A 19,592-nucleotide genomic window follows, 5' to 3' on the forward strand; every position below is an offset into this window, starting at 1 on the left:
GAGTGTCTGTACCACATTTTGAGATATTTCTTCATGGAAATAAATGTTTGTCTGACAGAATGACCAACAGACGTTCCAAAAGTCATGGCTCAAAATTGATTAATCGTTCCTAAATGAATGACCTGTTCAGAAGAATTTTTGTATGCCCTTTAACTGCTGTGATGTGTACCTGTGAAACACTGATGTTTTCAGTGATTTTCATAAACCCCCCGCTGGTTGGTGTTGCTCTCAAGGTGCGATACAGTTTCACTTACAGTTCAAAAAGGAATGCCAGGGTAGAGAGGTGAGATGGGTTACTGACCCATACAAAACAGCCACTGTATGTAAACAGCGTCACTCTGTCTGGGTGCACGATGCACTTTTAGACGAGTGGGGTCGAACACATTGCTACGCCCTCCTACATCCGGGTGTGAACAGAAGCCCAGTGATTATAAGGCCAGCAGGTTTTTATAAACACATCCTATTTACACCTGCTGGCCAAACATGAGTGGATGGACACACACACACACACACACACACACACACACACACACACACACACACACACACACACACAGCAGGGATTTCATGCCACAAACATCAGATTAATGTACAAACATGTACAGTGTGATTGCGCAGGCACACCACATAAATGCTACCACACATGTACTTATATACATACAAGGCTTCACTCACAGAGCAGATCTGTTTGCAGTGACTGTAGTGATGAAGCTAGTCGCTGTAGAGGCCGATGAAGGAGCTATTTACTGTGTGTTTTTTTCACGGTTGAGTTCCACAGGAAGGTAAAAACAAACTAAATGCCAGGTTTGTTCGTCTGGCTTGGAGAGTTAAACCTCAAATTTAACAGCTCAGGGGATGATGAGGATGTTTCCAGAATATCTCAGTGTGTGATTTATTCATAAGGTAGATAGTACAGTTCCTTAATATGAAATGTGAATGACTACTGGGTAAAAAAAAAGTGTTAGTTTAGTTTTGCACACAAGGACAATCATTTCACAGAGACAGATGATTCCAAGTTTTATTTGGTACAGCACAGTACAGCATACTGTATGTTCACATCAGGATTCGGGATCTGAACAAAGTCACAACAGATGTGTATGTGTGCAAGGTTACACATATTTTGGTTTATTTGTCAAAAGATGAACTGATACAGACTCACTGATTATCTTCAACTGGCCTCCACATAATCACTCAAATGTTGGCTTCAAGATGAAATCTTAGCATACTCTTAAATATAATAGTAAAAGAATTTCAGCACATACCAGGAGTGTCCACATCACCTTCATTTATTTATTTAGCCTACTTGTACAAAATGTACAAACTTTGAGCAAGCCACGTGTTTCACTTTGTGGCGTTGTCACGCTCACTCATCCACTTTCACATCATATAGTGTGTTTACTAAATTGTGTGTGTGTCCATTAGAGTACCAGTTTGACTGTCTGTGTGTGTGTGGTTGTTCCGTGAGAAGTCAGATACGGACTCAAATATCTGGTTTCAGAGTTGAAAAACAAATCTTGACCTTTAAAAGGCCATGGTCAACATTTTATAACCTCCACCTCAACCTTCTCCATCTTCTTTCTCATCATTTTTCATAATCATTTGTACTGCTTTCACAGCTTCTTTTCCCTAAAAGTGTGAAATTCCTCAAGTTTTAAGAAGTACATTTCTGTTTAAAGACCCTGTCATATTACTAAAGCCAGAAACCTTCATGAAGATGTCTGAGACTTTATGTTCAGCTGGCTATCAAAAGTCATGCCCACTTGATAAGTAGCTCATATCTGCAACTTACCAGCTAATAAAACTAACAAATCAACAAGCAGGTTGATTTTGAATTAATCAAACAATTAAATGGTCTGCTCTGCGTGAGTTGTTGACAGATCCTGCTGTTCAGAGAATGGTAGAATATTTACAGTGAGAAACTCATTCATTCAGCAAACACCGAATCACATAAAAGCATTATTCTTATATCAGACAGTGCTGACAGAAGTCATTGATTGCTCTTGAGAAGTCGCAAACATAAACCACAAAATGCAAAACTGGGTGTGGATCTTTTGCAACCTGGTCCTGGCAGAAAAGCCATCAGCCAATTCAGCATCATACTGTAAATCTCACTTGTTATTCCGTTGCTTGAAATGTGTCGGCTACAGGTGTGGTGAGGTTTGTTTTTTTGTCTTTAAGGTGCACTGGATTCAAATGATTAGCACAGAAGTGACTGAAGACTCCCAAAAGTGCATGAGTGCTGATTATTTCAATCCAGGTCTGTTGTAGTGACTTTAATCACGTCTTGAACTTGGATTTCTATATTCATCATCAATTGGAACAGCACAATCATTTCAGTATATCTGATACTGTGGCAATGTTTTTGCACAGTAGCTCTCAAACTTGAGGTTGCGGTCTTGAAAGATGGCTTATCACCAATGTATCGGCATGTCTTTTACCCCTTGCTTTTACTCAGATTGGGGTTTTTATGCAATTCTGGATTTTTGTTACCCTGGAAATCCAGAGTTCTCGCGAGAGCACAATTTTAATTTGCACAGCGAGTCTCTCTGGCATTGAGTAATGATGCTCATTAACTATGCCCTTGTAGCCGAGTTGCACCAATCACATCGGTGTATCTGATATAGGCGGGCCAGAGACGAGCTAAACAGATGATGACAGTTTAATCTACCAGTTAGCTCCGCTGGTAGCTAAGCGTATGGGGCTTATGGGGCTTAGTTGTGATTGGTCATAGTGTTATTTTCAAATGCATGCTTGGTGCCGCCCCTCGAGTTGGGCCATTTTCATTACTCAATGCCAGACCCTTAATCTTTCAGATTTGGGTCTGGATTTCCAGGCTAGATTTTTGTAGGCCTCCTCTGATAATTCAAATAAAACAAAACCTAACTTTACCATTTTTATATTGTAGGTTAGGAGAGGTAACATGTACGCATTGCTGTATTTTCAGGGGTCACAACCAAAAAGGTTTGAGATTCACTGTCTTTGCCTATAATGTAAGAAACAGTATTGTTTCACCATTCTGAAGCACACAATTGTAGTCCTTCGAGACCAAATAAAAGAAATAAAAACTACTAAGAAACACAGATCTAGAAAAATACCCTAAAAATATAGCAATAGTCTATGTAACAATGTGTTTGACTTCAGAGAATCCAGCTGCAATCGAAAACACGTTTAAATTGGGCTGTTTTGGACTTTGTGTGTCACTCTTAAGCCTCTATATCACTATTTGACCATTTTATCTACCTTACTTTGTGTGCAGTGCTGGCAACTGATTGCAGAAAATGTCATCATGTGCATTGAAAAAATGCCTTCAAATACTAGATCACAGCTATAAATTAGACAGTACAAATACATACAAAAACTGCCTTCAGAAGGTGCAGGGTGACACTCAAAGATTCAAAACATCAGTCAATTACACTACCACTGTCTAAATGTGCTTTAGTGTGTGTGTGTGTGTGTGTATACACATGGTAGGGAACGTTATCTTTTTGGTCGGGCATTTGCATTGGTGTCCATGCTTCTTTACAAGAGGGGGGTCCTTTGTGGCTCTCTGTTGTATGTCCTTTTCATTCCTGCTCAGAGCAGCTTCCTCTGTTCCTGTTGGCTGCTGACCCCTTTACTTCTTCTCCTGAGGGATCTTTTGTGTAGCCTGTTGCTGTTGGCACCGGCTGGGGGAGAGAAAAGGTATGCATACTGATGACATCATGTAAACACAAGTTGCCAATAGACTTATAAATTACCCTGTGAGTGGTGTGGCTTAGAGGGTCCATTTTCAAAGCTACCATGGGCTCTTCATCAGTGTAATGTTGAAATGTTAGCTCTGCAGGAGGTGTACACTTTACAATTTATGTTTGTTTCAAGGTTTAAATCTCCCATCATTAGCCTGGGTCCTCCATCTCTTATTCATGAATGAAGTGGATTAAAAACATGCACTAGGGGTGCCCAGATAGTCTAGGGGTTTAAGGATTGAGAATGAACTACAACGTCCCTGGTTCGACCAGGGACCTTTGCTACATGTGTACATTAGGGGTTTCACAGAATAGTCGACTATGCGACCATCGAAACTAGTGATCAACCTGGCATATTATTGTCGATTATTTATTCATCTTTGGTTTTAACATGGTGTAGTAATGAAGTAGTGGCAATGTATCAGATATGCCTGTAATTACATCAGATATGCAGCAGGGGGCGGTGTGGGTAAACAAGTCATAGTTCTTTGTGACTTAAGACATTGCAGTGCAAGGCGGTAAAGCAATGGACATAGAGCGGACATTTTCTTGAATGCTAACCAGGAGTGCAAAATTAGGATAATAATAAATAAAAGAGGACTGTAGCGACAGCGATAAACTATCACTTTATCAGGGACACAAAGATGTTGGATATTATCTATTTTCTTTCTATTTTCCACCTGGATGTCCCTCATCTTCCGCTCTCTTTGTTTTTGCTTTCTAAACTCCGGTGGATTTGTGAGGACTATGGTTAACTGCTCCTCAGATCTCTGCAGGGTAAATCCAGACAGCTAGCTAGACTATCAGTCAAATCGGAGTTTTCTGTTGAACGATTAAAACAACTTTTGAACGAGCACATTCCACCAAAACAAGTTCCCCCGAGGCTATTTTGCAGAGGCGCCGTTATCGCGTCCGGCGCTTGGCTCTGCCCAAGACGATTGTGAATGGCTTAAATAAATGCCAGAGCACATTTTTCTACTACTGTGATGTGTGGACTAGCTAGATCCTCCACCGCAGAGCTGTGGAGGAAGGTCTGACAATGCGAGACTACACTCTCTGCTCACAGATCAAGGTGAGCAGATTTATCGTGGAAATGGCTTATTGTGTTAACGGGAAGACTACTGAGTCTACATTTCTATGATTATCTCATCGTTGGTGTAGCTATAATTCTGGATGGTAAATTCATATGTCAGCATATCCCTGCAAGCTCACCTTCTGTACATTCCACTTGTGGCTTCTCCCACTGTCCGTCTGGCATGCAGCGTATGACGGGCAGGTGGCGCTGTGTGTAGCCTGCGTCACACTGGTAGCGGACTATAGAGTCGACAGGGTAGCGCTCTCTGCCGCTACCCAACGGCCGACCGTGTTCCACCTCAGGGGGAGCTCGGCACGTGGCTGAAAAAGATGACGGGCAACCAATTAAAACACAAAAATAAACAGTTTATTAATAAACAGACGTCAAGTGACAGTTGGTGGTTACGAATCTCGTCTTGGTCATGGTTGCTGGTTACATTTTTTAGTAATCCAACTGTTTCACATCCCATGCAAATTGTCCTACTAGAAAGAATTGCCAGAATCATTTCTTGGTCAGATACATATTCCAACCGAGTAGGCCTACCAGGTCCAGTCTTGCAGGTGAAGGGAAGATGGTAGTTGCAGGGCACGTCATTCCACTGTCCACCCTCGTGCCAGATCATCACCACACAATCCTCCTCAGAGTTGAAGTAGTTATCTGGCTGGTTGGGCCTCCAGTTCTCAAAGGTCTAAGGACGTTACAAAGGCGATCATTAATACATATAAAAGATAAATTATGTAGAGTTGTTAAGCAACCAAACTCACCAGAGGACTGCCGTCTGTCCAACGGAACTCATTCTGCACATCTTTGTCATTAAGTCCAATCCACTGGTAGTCCTGGCCATTGGCTGCATTGCAAAGAAAAATATATGTTAAGCTTAAGTGTCTTATAGATGTCCTCCCTCATAGTATCCTTGCATCCCTCAAATGGCCAGATACATTATCCCTCCCTATTTCATCGAAAACTGACCAGCAATGTAGCATTTATAGCTCTTAAAAGTTAGACATTCTCCCCTTTACTTATACTGTCCCAACTGTTAGATATTTACCTCCGCCAAGGAGGATATGTTTTCGGTTTGTCCGTTTGTTTGTTTGTCTGTCTGTCAGCAGGATTACAGAAAAACTACTGGCGCGATGTTCATGAAACTTGGTGGAAGGGTGTAGCATGGGCCAAGGAGAAACAGAATTACCCAAACTGTAGCAAAAACACGCGGGAGTAGCTAGAAGCAGACACTGAGCTACTCACAATTGACAAACTGCTGCTCCTCTTGGGAGCCAATGCTGACCAGGTGGGCGTTGACCTCCTGACAGCGTTGCTCAGCCTCAGACCAGGTGTTTCTCTCCGCAAAGTGGAGGTAACAGCTTCCCTTGAACTCCAACCAGCCCTCTGCACAGCCCTGCACAGCTACACACACAGTAAAACACATTTGGACAAAAGCATAAAATGCTGTATATAAAAGCTAGAATTTCCCTATTGGTATCCAGTACAAGCTAAATGGCAATAGAAACAATACAGTGGTGTTTGTTATGGTAGTTTGGTGACTCACGTGTTGAGCAGTCTTCACCAGTGAAACCAGTAGGACACTGACACACAGCGAGCTCTCCCTGCACAGAGCAGGATCCTGAACTGCAGGGGTTTGGATCACAGGGGTCTGCAGAGGCTGACAGCAGAGAGAAAGAGACTTTACTTTCAACAATATTGCTAATTAAGTAGTTCTAGTTCATCAGTGTGCTGCATTACAAGGAGAATTGCTAAAATACTTGGGTAGACATAGAAGTGCATTTCCCAAAATGTTAATTGTGTGAATACGACAGCTTTTTTGGCCTCATGAAACCGTATGCTATCACCACATACCTTCCACTACTTTAGGTTGCTCCACTGCAGCAGGGGTTGATAATGAAAACGACGGTGCTGTGGTTGGGCTGGTGTAGGCTGCGTCTGGAGTCACTGCATAAACTGTAGGTCCTGCAAGGGTTTCCTGACCCTCATCCCAGAGTCCTGATTTACCGAGACTGGCAATGTACTCAGTGTAAGTCATTCCAGGCGGTAGGGCGATAGAAAGCTTCTCAGCAGACGGTTTTTCATGAGGGATTCCACTTCCTGAGAGAAGCAAGTTTTGGTCCGAAGTGGCACTAAATTCATGATGGTTCCCTGACCCACTTCCTTCCCCGCTTACCTCCACCACCCCCCGTCCCTGCTCAGGGTCGCGTACCTGTGGCAGTTCGGTCACTTCTATCATGTCATTGTCTGTTAGGTAAATGACATCACCACGCAGCACATAGTACCCAGAGGCAGAGCCGCTGCCTGAGACACCAGATGGAAAACCACTGGGAAAGCCGCTGTGGACCCCAGATCCAAAGGGGCGATATCCAGACACCTCCTGCTCACCGGATGGCTGGACTGTCAGATCAATGGTACTGTGGTCGACAAATGAGATGCCAGAAAATTCACCCGAGCCTGATCCGGACATACTTGATTCCAAGAATGTCCCACTGGTATCAATGCCTCCCTGGCTGAACTCTTGCTCAGTGGGTTTTTGGTAAGTTTTCTCCACCTCTTCCATCTTCCCATCCACCATGATGATCAAGTCACCACTGCTGTCCCCACTTCCACTAGTAAAACCTGATCCCAATACACTGAAGCCGGAGTGTTTTCTGTCTAACCCCTCCCCAGATCCAGATGCACTACCCAGTTCTCCAGATGTGACAATGACAGCACTTCCCCCTTCTGCCTCCTGCAGATCTCCAGAGGCAGATTGATCTCCGGAGAAGACGTCAGTGCGTCCGCTGAAGATGACGTTCTGTCCTGAACCGGAGGCATCAACACTGGTACCGGAGGTGCCAGACTCCCCTGAGATCTCCCCACTGGCTGAATGATCTGCTGAACCGGAGCCGGACACATCAACAGCTGAACCAGAGCCAGACACATCAACAGGGACTGGAGGTAAAAGGGTTGTCACTGGTTGAAATATTAAGAAGAATCAAGAGTAAATTAGATACTTTGTTATATCTTGTTTAGCAAATTCAAACATTGTGTTTAGCTTTATTGAAATTATATAGCTGTAGCCTAATGATTGTAAGCAATTAAAAGGGAAAGTAAAAGACACTTTTCAGTCACACAGTTATTTCCAGTTGTCTTACCAGTGGGAGCAACTTCATGAGCTGTGATGGTTGTCTTGTTGATAAAATCCTCTATTTCAGTAATATTCACACTGGTTTCAGTTTCATTGTAGTACACAGTAGTTTCAACTAAAAACAAACAAGAGATGATGAAGATGTAAATTATAAACAACTTTGGCAAATTTAAGATAATATTTAGGACCACGTATTTTGAGAAATAATAAAACCTCAAGACCAAGCCAAGGTATTAACGAGGACTTCAGAGAACAGATTTCATGCATCCGTCTCACCTGTAGGAGCAAAGTGATCAACTGTGACTGTTGTCTTGTTGATAACATCCACCGTCACAGTCGTCATGGTTTCATGTTCAACGTCAATAACGGGAATTTCAGCTGAAAAAGACAAAATGAAATAACAGATTAGTTAATGCGAGTTTTTAAGGAATAGCAATAACATCTAATGTTGGTGAATTTGTCTGGAAGAAGCTGTTTGGTTGAGAAGCTGTTTAGGAGACTTTGAGACACCTAACCCTTTCCTACCTTTAAAACAGTAAGCATCGTAACGCGAATGCTCATCAGGAAATCCTGTCTGGTTGGGGTAGGCATAGATCATGTGAACTCCAGCCTGACCACCTCCACAGTGTGACCTGGGACTTGTGATGGGGTAGCGGACACTACGGTCCATCAGCCAGCCTGGACGGCACTTGTCAAGCCCTTGGTTCCAGGCAGCGAACAGCTGCCCAGTGGTGGCCAAGGTGGCGTTGAGTTTCTGACAGTGCTGCACAGCCTCCTCAAAAGAGAAGCTGTCATAGTCACTGGTGAAGAAGACCTCACCTGGAAGAAATATTCACAGACATTTAGAAGAGCTCAAACATGTCAGATACAGTAGATAGGTAGGTGGATAGATATTTAAGTGAGTGAGCTCCTCACCTCGCAGATGTTCCACATAACAAAAAACATCATAATGTTCGCTAGCTGGTCTCAGGCCGTAGGATCTGACTCCTGGGAGGTGTGGCAGATTACCAGCACAGTTATCTCTGGGTGACACGATGGGATACCTGAGCATGAAAGAGAATATTGGTGCGTCATATTAAGGTTTTGCTTTGCCATGATATCCCTCCAGGAATCATGATATATTGGTCTATCTCTATCCTACACATGCCTCCAGCTCACCTGACAGTCTGGTCGCGGAGCCAGCCAGCGTCACATTGGTGCAGGCCTTTCTTGAAGGCTGCTTGCAGCTGCTGGGGGCTGGCGATGACCGCCCCGACACTCTGGCATGCCTGCTGAGCTTCGACAAAGGTCAGAGTGTACCGACCGGTGATGGGTCGGTAGTGGAACACCACACCTGAGAAATGAAAGTGAGGGAAGAGAAGAAACACAATAGGACAGAAGGAAGGTAAAAACTCTCATTTTATGTCATTTACTCTTCTTCCAGCTTAGCCTACTTTTTTTCAGTCATCTTTAATTTCTCATTATGCCATTATTTTCCAGATGCAAATTGCGGTCATGTACTCATAGTTTGAACATTTATATGTAATTTCTTGGCTGCTCTGTGGTTATGTAACATCAGATTAGCCAATGACGGAGTAAGACTTCTGGCCAATAAACGAGCCACAGGCATGCATAATAGGATTTCGTAGAAGTGGTGTATTTAGCTTGTAAAAATACACGTCGGGAAAGTATTGAACATAATAGTGCTGACACTTGGATTCTGCTGCTTGAATACTTGGATGTGTTTTGGTTAGGCAAATGCCTGCTATTGCAACCTGAATAACTAACAGAAATATAATTTTTGAGTTAGGCATTTCATTGGAATGGGTCAACATAGCTGTCCCATTCCATAGACTTTCTTAAATACAGTCAAAGTTTGCAGCCAACGTTTTATCTTTGGTATCATCAAAGGCAGGAACTTGCACAGATGCCAAGGGGAATACTCTGTCTTGTTTGGGGAAGAAGTGAAGGTTCAGCCCTCTGGATTTCACTCCTCAGAAGGCTCTACAGTACCTTTTGTAGAAATGTATTCTCAAAATATAAACAGGTTTTTTTTATTGATCAAGTACATAACCAACTTACCTGTGGGAGCCATGGCAGAATCTAAGTCTGTCATACTGGGCGGGACGGGCAGTAGGGAGAAGGTGACATCTACACCCTTGATCTCCTCTCCCCCAGGTGTCGGGGTGAAGCTTGGGAACATCTCAGGGGCGGATGTCATGCGGATTATGTCTGGAAAAGGAGTGGTCCTCACGGGAACGGCATCGGCATCCTCACCAGCTGAGGAGAGAAGATTGCATAATTGTTTGATAAATGTTTTAAAGCCTTAAGGGTCCCGGAAATTTCAGAAATCTTATAGAAGAAATCCACCCTAAATTGGCATTATTACAAAACAGCTATGCGTTATGTCAACAAAGAAGCTCCCAGAAGCCACTGAACATGTATCGTTTGTCCAGGTAGATTTCCCCTAAAATCTCCAAGGAGGATTTACCTTGGAAGCAGACAGCATCGTAGCGAGAGTCTGGGTAGGGGTATCCTGTCTGGTTGGGGAACAGGTAGATAGTTCTTACTCCCAGAAGCCCCCCTCCACACTGAGGCCTGGCGATGTTGATAGGGTAGCGTACGCTCCTGTCCGCCAGCCAGCCAGCATTACACACATCCATGCCAGCCTTCCAGGCCAGGTATAGCTCTCCGGTGGTGGCGAGTCGGGCACCGAGTTTGGCACACTGATCTCCTGCTTCATAGAAGGTGAACTTCTCTACAGACATGGAGTAGAAGACCCTGCCTGGGAGGAGAGAGGAAGGGAGACACATGTCATTGACATGACAGTGACAGTTGTGTATACACTACAGAGGTTAATGTGGGTCAGGCAGCCTTTGTTGCTACCCTTGTCCGATAAGTGTACCTGACAGCTTCTCAGCAAAACAGTACACGTCGTAGGTCTCATTGACATCTCTCACGCCATAGGTTCTCACGCCGGGGAAGTCCTCCTTGTCTCCAAAGCAACGCTCCCGCGGCTCATGGATGGGGTACCTGAGAGGTCAAGGGAGAAGTCGGTCAGCAGATGGACTTTGATAAAATGTCAGTAACATCAGTTCTTTTACTGTCATTTATTGCAAGTCTGTTGGTATGTTTAAGATATTATATTATTGCTGTCAATATTAGACACCAAAGCCCAAAACATAATTTTGGTAGTGCTTGTCAAATGGTCGAATGGTGTCTAAAACCTTCTCTTTCTCTTATCTCTTTTTATTTTTCTTACAACTACTTCTGTCAACAGTATGAATGCCTTTGAGGAAAGACTGAAGGTGTGCACCATTATCCGTATTTGTATGTTTTCCCACTCTTTTACAGTAGACATTTTTTACCCTGTCTTCAAGTGTGGCCATTCAAAACAGCTATAAATACACCAGTTCATTAAAGCATACCTTGGCCTTGACTTCTGCAGTACAGTGGCTCAGTGGTCATTCAGCAACAAAAGAAGATATTGGGTTTGAATCTGCAGGCCAGCCTGTCCTTTCTGTGTGGAATTTGCACTTTATTCTTGTGTCTGCGTGGCTTTTGACGTGCTGGTTTGGTGAATTAGAAACTTTAAATTCCCCGTAGGTGTGACTGTTACTTTGTTTGATGGCTGCCTGTCCATAATGATCAGTATAAGCAGTTTAGAAATGAAGGATCGATTGACGGACGCTACCTGACAGTCTGATCCGAGAGCCATCCAGCATCACACTGGTGGTATCCGTCATCGTAAGCAGCCTGCAGCTGGGCTGGAGTGGCAATGGTGGCACTGTTTTGGATGCAGGCGGCCTTTGCCTTCTCGAACGTCAGGGTGTAGCGGGTGGAGATGGCTCGGTAGTGGAACACAATACCTGTGAGATACGGAAAGTGATCTTTAATATTAGATATTGGGCTCTACATGTGCACTAAGAGCATTGTTTTCAGGAAAATAAATATTGAATAAAGTTTTAGCAATACTTGGATTTTGCTGGAAACATGTTTATAGAAGTTTTAACTTTTTTTTTCCTGTAAACCTTTAGTAAAAGAGGAGCTTTGAGATAAATTCCAGGGGCTAAGTTATTCTATGTACTGAAGGAACTTTGACTTCCATGTGGTGAGTAGATAATGGTTTTAATATTGCAGTAGATTAAATGAAACTTAATGTGTCTGCGGCGTACCCTGAACCTGGATGTCCACAGAGTCATAGTTGTCCTCAATGCCGTGCATCACCTCGCAGCGGTAGGTGCCAGAATCTTTGGACCTCAGCTCTGTTATCTCGATGGTTGCATCAGTGGTCACCAGCGGGTAGTTGATCATGGTCACTCTGTCTAAATACTCTGTCTCCACTTGAACTTTTCCCTCTGATGCCACAAGGATCGTGGTGACTTTCTCCTTGGTGACGTAGGTCCATTTGATGCGGTGGGAGAGCGGGGCGATGATCGGGGCGCCGGTATCATTGACTGTGTTGTCCTGGAAGTAACATGGTACCACTACCTTGCTGCCCAACAGAGGACGGAGAGGCATCTCCATAGGGATGCTGACACGCAATGTGCCATCCAAGTCTAATGCAAAGATAGGTCAAGGTTACGTTTTTAGTCTTTTTATGTGTTAAGGAGAATACAACCTAATATATAGTGCAGATTAGAGCTGTAATCGGGCCTTAAAAGTACGGCCCGAAAAGGCCCGAGCCCGACAGAGTTCGGCCCGAGCCCGACAAGTACATTTTGATTGACAGCTTTTTAAAAGCCCGAACCCGTTTATAGCCCGACTGTACAAAAGGCCGTCTATCAACATCATTAGAGTGTCGGAGAATAGCGCGGACACGCGCTTCACACCGCGAGCGGGCACACGCACCACTCGGCGGAAAAGGGAGAGAAAGAAAAAAGAGACTGCGCTGCACGCACACAGCTCCTTTGTCTTTCGTAAAAAATGAGTCATTTATACATGTTTTAACATCATTTATTCATGACTAACGGACGCTATAGGCCACTTGGAAGTTGGAACAAAGAAACAGGCTAAGTCCTCCAGAGACCAGCCTCCGTTTCACCTCCTCAGGATCCATTTTCACGCTAATCGAAACGCATCAGCTGGCCGCTCATTTACCATGCAACCCGAAGCGCAAGCCCGAGCCCTGCCCGAGCCCGTGTAAAATAATAGAAATTAAGACCGAACCCGACGGAACCCGTCGGGTCCCGTCGGGTTCGGGCAAAGATCTTCAGCTCTAGTGCAGATACACTCATTTACACACCAAGTGCAGCAGAACTACCATACAAGGCTGTAGCAATTATGGTTTCCTGCTCAAGGACACTTTAAAATTTGGACACAAGGAGCCAGTGATCAATCCACCAACCCTACATAAAATTAATTAAACTTGATCTACAAACTAAGCAAACCAACAGTCAAAAACCAACCAAAAACACATTTAAAACTGTCCAAGGACTACTTTGTTATTGTACAGCTTGTCACTTTTGGGGGGAATATTGCATCTGTGGAAATTACTAGGAAAAAAGGATTACACAAAAGATAATGACAGAACTAACAATTACCTTTATAATACAGCTTACTAGTAATTTCTCTTTGTCTTATAGTCCGGTTTCTGAAGGGTCTGGAGACACGTATTTAATTGTTTTACACAAAGACAATGAAGAATCCATCTTATTAAACCTCACTTACCATCATGATCTTTAAGCTCAAACAATACTGTTGCCGAGATGAAGGGCAAGGACACACAAAGCAGAAGCAGGGCGGTCATCGTTACCTGAAAAACACCCAAACGGACAACACTGGAATCAAATTTGTGTAGAGGAGATAATTAATGACGGAAAGGACAGACAGAGCTCAAAGTTACTGAAAGCCATTGTAATGTTTATAGTGATATTTGGCCATTTCACATCACTTAATGATCAGAAGTTGGCTAAAATTAGCATAATCATAGAATAAAGTATATAGAGGGAATGTAAAATGATAAACACTTTCTAACTGCTCTCAAATGCTGCACTGAATGAACAGTGAAGTAAGTGTTAGAATGAATAAGCAGGTATATTATCATTTCCTCTGCCCCTGAATGCCACTGTGTTTTTTTCCAAACTCCTGTACACTTACATTCATATTCCATGATATCTAGGATACTACATTTGGTTGTTTATTACGTCAGCCTTGGTGGATAAAATGGAAAGCAGACGTCAAGAGTCTCTATGATTTGGAAATACTTTACATGCTCACTGAGGAATGAAAGCTCCTCTGTCTCAAAGCACAGGAAATGTCTTTAGTACTACAATTAAGTTCAGACTGAGAGGGAGAAGTAAATTCATTAATTTTAATCACTTTTTCCATTTTTTGAAAACTAATGAAGCAATGACTTCAAGATGAAAAATGAGGCATTTTTTTCACCTTACTAACGGTTCTTTTTTTGTCTCTTTGTGTTTATACAGTATATTTATGGTGCCTGTGCATGTATGAAAAAACAATCTGCTGCTGTCAAATTGTTCTCAGTATCTCAAGTATTTCTGATTACAACTAGAGTAAGAATTCTTCTGCTTGCCAATAAATATATGTATGTTTGTATTTGCCATGCTCTAAGCCAGATTTCCCACAAAAAACTGCTATGAAGTATTTATTTGTGCTCTTATTTAATTGAGTTCTTATTTAGCTTATTAGCTACATGGTTAGATAAGTCAGGTTGTCTACCACTTGGGTCTACTTTCAAAACTACTTCAGTTGACTTTTTATGCAGACATGTATGGTTCTCAGAGGATGAAGCATCCAGACTTTGGTGATCCTGTGACTTTTCCCTTAAACGCCACCATGAGGTTGACAATTTTTTTCTTTTAGCAAAATATCTCAACAACTTTTTGATGGATCGCCATTAAATCTGGTACAAATATCCATAGTGCCCTCCGGATGAATCGTAAAGACTTTGGTGATTCTCTGACATTTCCTTTAGCGCCATCATCAGGTCAAATATTTAATGTGTGGAATACATTTATGAGTCCTGCAAAACTAATGTCATTACCATCAGCCTCAGCTGTACTTATTGTGTTTACTTCTAATTCTAGCATTCTAGCATGCTAACATGTCAAACTAAGATAGTAAACATCTCAAACATTATACTTGCTATACATCAGTATGGTAGCATTTAGGGTTGGGTATCGTTTGGATTTTTACAATTCCGATGCCGAACCGGTACTTTTAAAACGATTCAGATTCCTAAACCGATTCTTAAAAAACTGACAAGCGAATGGTTAATATGCTTTTATGTCTGTTTTGGTGAGCCCAGAGGGAAAAAATTGCATTTTAAAAGTAGCCTACATTTACGGTAGCTAGCTAACAGTAGACTACAGAGAAAGTGTGATATTTTTATGTCCGTTTCGGAGCGACAGAGGGAAAATATTTCATTTGACACATTAAGTGGAACCATAGACTGTATAATATTAATGGACAATGCATCCGGTTCGGCGAAGTGCTGCAAATGCGGAAGAGCCTTAAACCTGCATTCTATCTGAATTCCAGCAGGGGGCGACACGTGCAGTTGCAAAAGGAGGTCGGTTTCTGTAGAAGTCTACGAGAAAGTGATCCACTTCTCACTTGATGTATTACCTCAGTAAACATTTTCATAAAGTGTTTATGGTCTCAATCGCTAGTTTTAAGTCTTCTGCAACACAGAATGATGTTTATTTTTTGAATTATGGTCTCGTTGATTTTAAAATCTGCTATAAAGCAGGGGGTGTTTTAGAGCGTGGCTATGATGTGATTGCCAGTAAAAGTGTGTAATGCAACCGAAATGAGGAACCAAAATTTTGCTCTAATTCGTTCTAATTCTAAGTTCTCCAGTCCAATTCCTACCCGTTGCGTTCCATAGTGGAACCGGGTTTCGGTACCCAACCCTAGTAGCATTGTCATTGTGAGCATGTTAGCATGCTGATGTTGGCATTTAGCGCAACGCTCCAACGGCTGCATGGCAGTAGACTCTTAGTCTTGCTTTTTTTTCTGTTTTCTGTAAATTTTCATTTAAAGCAAAGAGTCCAAAAACATCAGCTCTGCTATCGCAAACCCACATCTATCAAGCCCTAATTACTGCATTGCTTATTTTCTCTCAGCTTTCCACTGCCGTGACGTGCAGCACAGCCAAACATACAAAACCGTTGAGAGTCCCAACTGAACCCTCATTGTGCTGCGTTCACAAGCCCCAGGATGGGCTGCAGAACGCACTCAGTTCATTCCAAACAGCCACACAGAGACATTTTCAACCAATAAACCTGGAACTCACAGTCACAAAGTGTTTGCAGTGGCTGACCTGAGGCTGGCAACCTGATGAAAGGCTAAAAGAGAAATGCAGTGACCTTTTTAAGTTAAAGAGACTCAGCATAAAAAACACGAGCATATCTATTCACTGTAACACACTGTTAGACTGCATATTGTGTGCGTGCGTGCGTGTGTGTGCGTGCGTGCGTGCATTCGTGCATGCATACGTGGGATCTGCCAGCATTCTCTGAGTTCCACCGATCCAGGGCATATATGCTACAGTACAGTAGGACTAATATTTGCCCTTCTGACTAAGATCTGTCTGAGAGTGAATGTTTGCTTAGTTTGAGAGGAAACACAAAATACCACACGGCTTATGTAGACAGATCCTCCCTGGAATAATCACACACTGTTTTATTATCAGGTTCTGATCTTCAGTACACCACCGGAACCTCTTAGCGATGACGTATTGTAACTCCTTCGATGATTGGGGAGCGATTCCAGACTTTTTTTTACAATTATATAACATTGTTGGACTTTTCTGGATTATTACCAAATTTCTATTATTCTCAAATTGATCTTTCTAACAACAACAACCTACCATTATCTTTTTTTAAGATGTCGCTATGCATATGAGCATTAATACAGCATGCCTTTAAGTAGCTTTGGAGACAATTGCGAGTGATGAAATGGATATTTCTTCATCTTCAACAGTGGATTTCTTCTTGTAGGATTGTTTAAAATTGGTCTAAAATGTTAAGACAAGAATGAAGTCTCAGCTCTATGATTTTAAAGGATATACACCAAATCATTATCATTGCCATCTTAATATTGTTTCATGGAAACATTTAATTCTATGTCAACTGTCTTGCCATAGGATCTTTCTAATAAAGAGCAACTTAACAGCAGCTGAAAATCTTTGCGGTTTAACTTAGGGTCTGATGTAGAAGTGTATTTCAGGGTGTGTCAGAACAATGTGACATCAGTCTTGGGTGTGGTTATAGATGTGGTTATAGGTGCAACAGAGCACTCTTCCTCAGAGATGGTGAAACTGAACCAAAATGTCAACCTTTTGATGTGTATCCTTTCTTAAGAGTTAGTGATAATAGGTAGATATAGAGGACATATATATATCATTAGTGCTATATTTTTCTGGTGTCATATATTATTTAACATGAAATTACAATGCAATATGTCACAGTCAAGGTGGGCCTCCCAAAAATGGATAAAGACAGCAAAAACTAGAAGAAATCAAACTGCACTAACTCACACAATGAATTTACACAGACAACGCCAGCTAAAACCTCTCCCCATTTCTCTGAGCGAGCCAACCAAAACCACGACTCACTATTGCTTACTATCATTGAGCAGACCCTTGGCTCTCTTTAAATGCATAATTTAAACTGTGGCCACTTCATAACGTGCACTCGCATTCGTGAGCAAGCCACACTAGGCCAGGTCAAGCCAATCAGCCCTATCTCCACAGTGTGCCCATTCAGTCGGTGGGGTGGCTGCAGGCTCCCCTGTTCGGCCGCTGTGGTATGTTCCGCTCCCAGCTGAGGTGGGGGGCAATAAGGCCATGGTCTGTTCCAGCAACCGACAGGGGCAGGGCCTTGGGGGGTGCGACCCTGCCAAGGTAAACACAAGGCGAGCATCCAGGGGAGGCTCACCACCTCCCTCTCTCCTCCAACCCTGCAGAGTCCCTCAGCAGAAGAACAGAGTTGACATTGATACGCATTCACACACAGAAACAGAGACCAACACTCATAGATTACCATGGGGATGTGTGGGAGCGCACGTCCGATGCCCCTGGTAAAGAAAACGCATGGGAGTGTGTGTACATATGTCGCTATTGACACATACTGTAAGGCCTGTGTTTGAGAACACACACAGACTCTTGTACAGTTAAATGGGTGGAGGGGTAAAAATCATATTCACAGGTTCTTATGGGTGCATTAGGACCGACACTGACATACAAAGACATGCTTGAGCAGCATGTGCACATTAGTTTAATGTGTCAAACATACACACAAGTAGACACACAATATCTGAGGTCTCGAATGCTACTTCAGTAGCTTACAAATTTGCCTAAATATAAAAACATTTGCTTTAACTGAACAACTGCGCTCAAACAGCTTGATGTTACCATAGTAACAGGATGTCGCTCTTGACAGTTTCCTATGTTGCAATAAGTAACATTGTTTTCCCAATAATCAAACACAGTTTGCTACTGCTCAAATGCTTGAATTTGAAAGTAAAATAACATGTTTCTCCTCATGTAAGACTGGAAACTGATTATATATAATAATATATAAAGATATTTGTGCACTGTTGCACATTTTAGTGTCTTATTCCACATAATGCCATCAGTGGTTCCTAACCTGGATGTTGGACCACTTCGTCAACCTTTCCTCTATCTTTGCTTTTTTTTCTTGTGAATTACTGGATAATTTTACTTTTTCAGGCCTCTAAAAAATAAACAAGGAAAACAAATTCCTCTTTGATTGAAGAGTTTAAAATTGGTAGTAATTCGACACATAGACATCACTTTGTTTAAAGCCTTAGGGATCACAAGCCATAAAGGGTTGGACCACAACACATTGAGTACTGGCATACTAAGATAAAATGAATTCAAAAACTGAGTTAAATGACATACATGCCACTCTTCATCCAGGAAAGCCGTCCAGAAAACAAACTGACTAATTAATTTCTGTATTCCACCTAAAATTTGAACAATGTCCTGCTTTTAAAACTCTTATTTTAGCCACATTATACATTTGAAATCACTGTGGAATCACACACAGCACAAAGAAATTAAACTCAAAAATCCACAATCACTTAGCTGACTCCATTAACAACTCAAAAAGTCAACTCAGCTAAACTCAGAAGCTGTACCAGACTTCCAGCAAATAAATCACAACTGTGTCACAACTATGTCAAATCTGACTTGTACAGTATTAGTTATATCGAAAAAGAAACTTCAAACTGTTACCTTTGCTTTGACATCTGAGTACAGTACCTCAACCAATACCTGTCCCCCCAATCAGAGGATGAAGAAGTGTCAAAGTATATCCCCTAAAACCCCTTCACAATATTCCTTGTTAGGGAATCCAGTGGTAAGTTGGAAACGTACCGTTAATGCTCCAAAGCTCCCAGTTCCAGCGACTCCAGGGGCCTCTTGCTCCTGCCTGAGTAGGAGAGCAGAAAGAAGCTTTATTCAAACTCTACCACATATTTAGATGTTGGAGAGAGAGAGAGAGAGAGAGAGAGAGAGAGAGAGAGAAAAAGAGAGAGAGAGAGAGAGAGAAAGAGAGAGAGAGAGAGAGAGAGAGAGAGAGAGAGAGAGAGAGAGAGGGGGTGAGGTCACACAAACAGCCTTGAATGTCAAAGCTGAAGCACAGAATCAGACAAAATCTTTAAAAAGAAAGGATTGTTGCTGCTC

At 42.4% G+C, this 19,592-nt stretch overlaps 1 protein-coding gene across 2 annotated transcripts; it reads right to left on the reverse strand.

The window, feature by feature from the left end:
* Positions 1-1,004: 1,004 nt before the first annotated feature.
* Positions 1,005-19,339, reverse strand: acanb (aggrecan b). 2 transcript variants are annotated; one of them, XM_039809905.1, is made up of 19 exons: positions 19,284-19,339; positions 13,583-13,667; positions 12,088-12,471; positions 11,607-11,781; positions 10,818-10,945; positions 10,404-10,697; positions 9,995-10,192; positions 9,092-9,266; positions 8,849-8,976; positions 8,459-8,752; positions 8,210-8,311; positions 7,941-8,048; positions 6,655-7,737; positions 6,347-6,460; positions 6,046-6,204; positions 5,565-5,647; positions 5,344-5,488; positions 4,938-5,120; positions 1,005-3,665 (listed from the first exon to the last, which is right to left on the reverse strand). In XM_039809905.1, exons 2-19 carry the CDS (start codon positions 13,659-13,661, stop codon positions 3,574-3,576), a joined length of 3,924 nt encoding a protein of 1,307 aa, XP_039665839.1. In that variant the 5' UTR covers positions 13,662-13,667; positions 19,284-19,339; the 3' UTR covers positions 1,005-3,573. The 2 variants fall into 2 exon arrangements, with proteins under 2 accessions (XP_039665839.1, XP_039665838.1); XM_039809904.1 differs by having other exon boundaries at positions 6,655-7,758.
* Between the last annotated feature and the right edge of the window lie 253 nt (positions 19,340-19,592).

Source organism: Perca fluviatilis, chromosome 8, assembly GCF_010015445.1.
Source record: "Perca fluviatilis chromosome 8, GENO_Pfluv_1.0, whole genome shotgun sequence".
Lineage (NCBI taxonomy): Eukaryota > Metazoa > Chordata > Actinopteri > Perciformes > Percidae > Perca > Perca fluviatilis.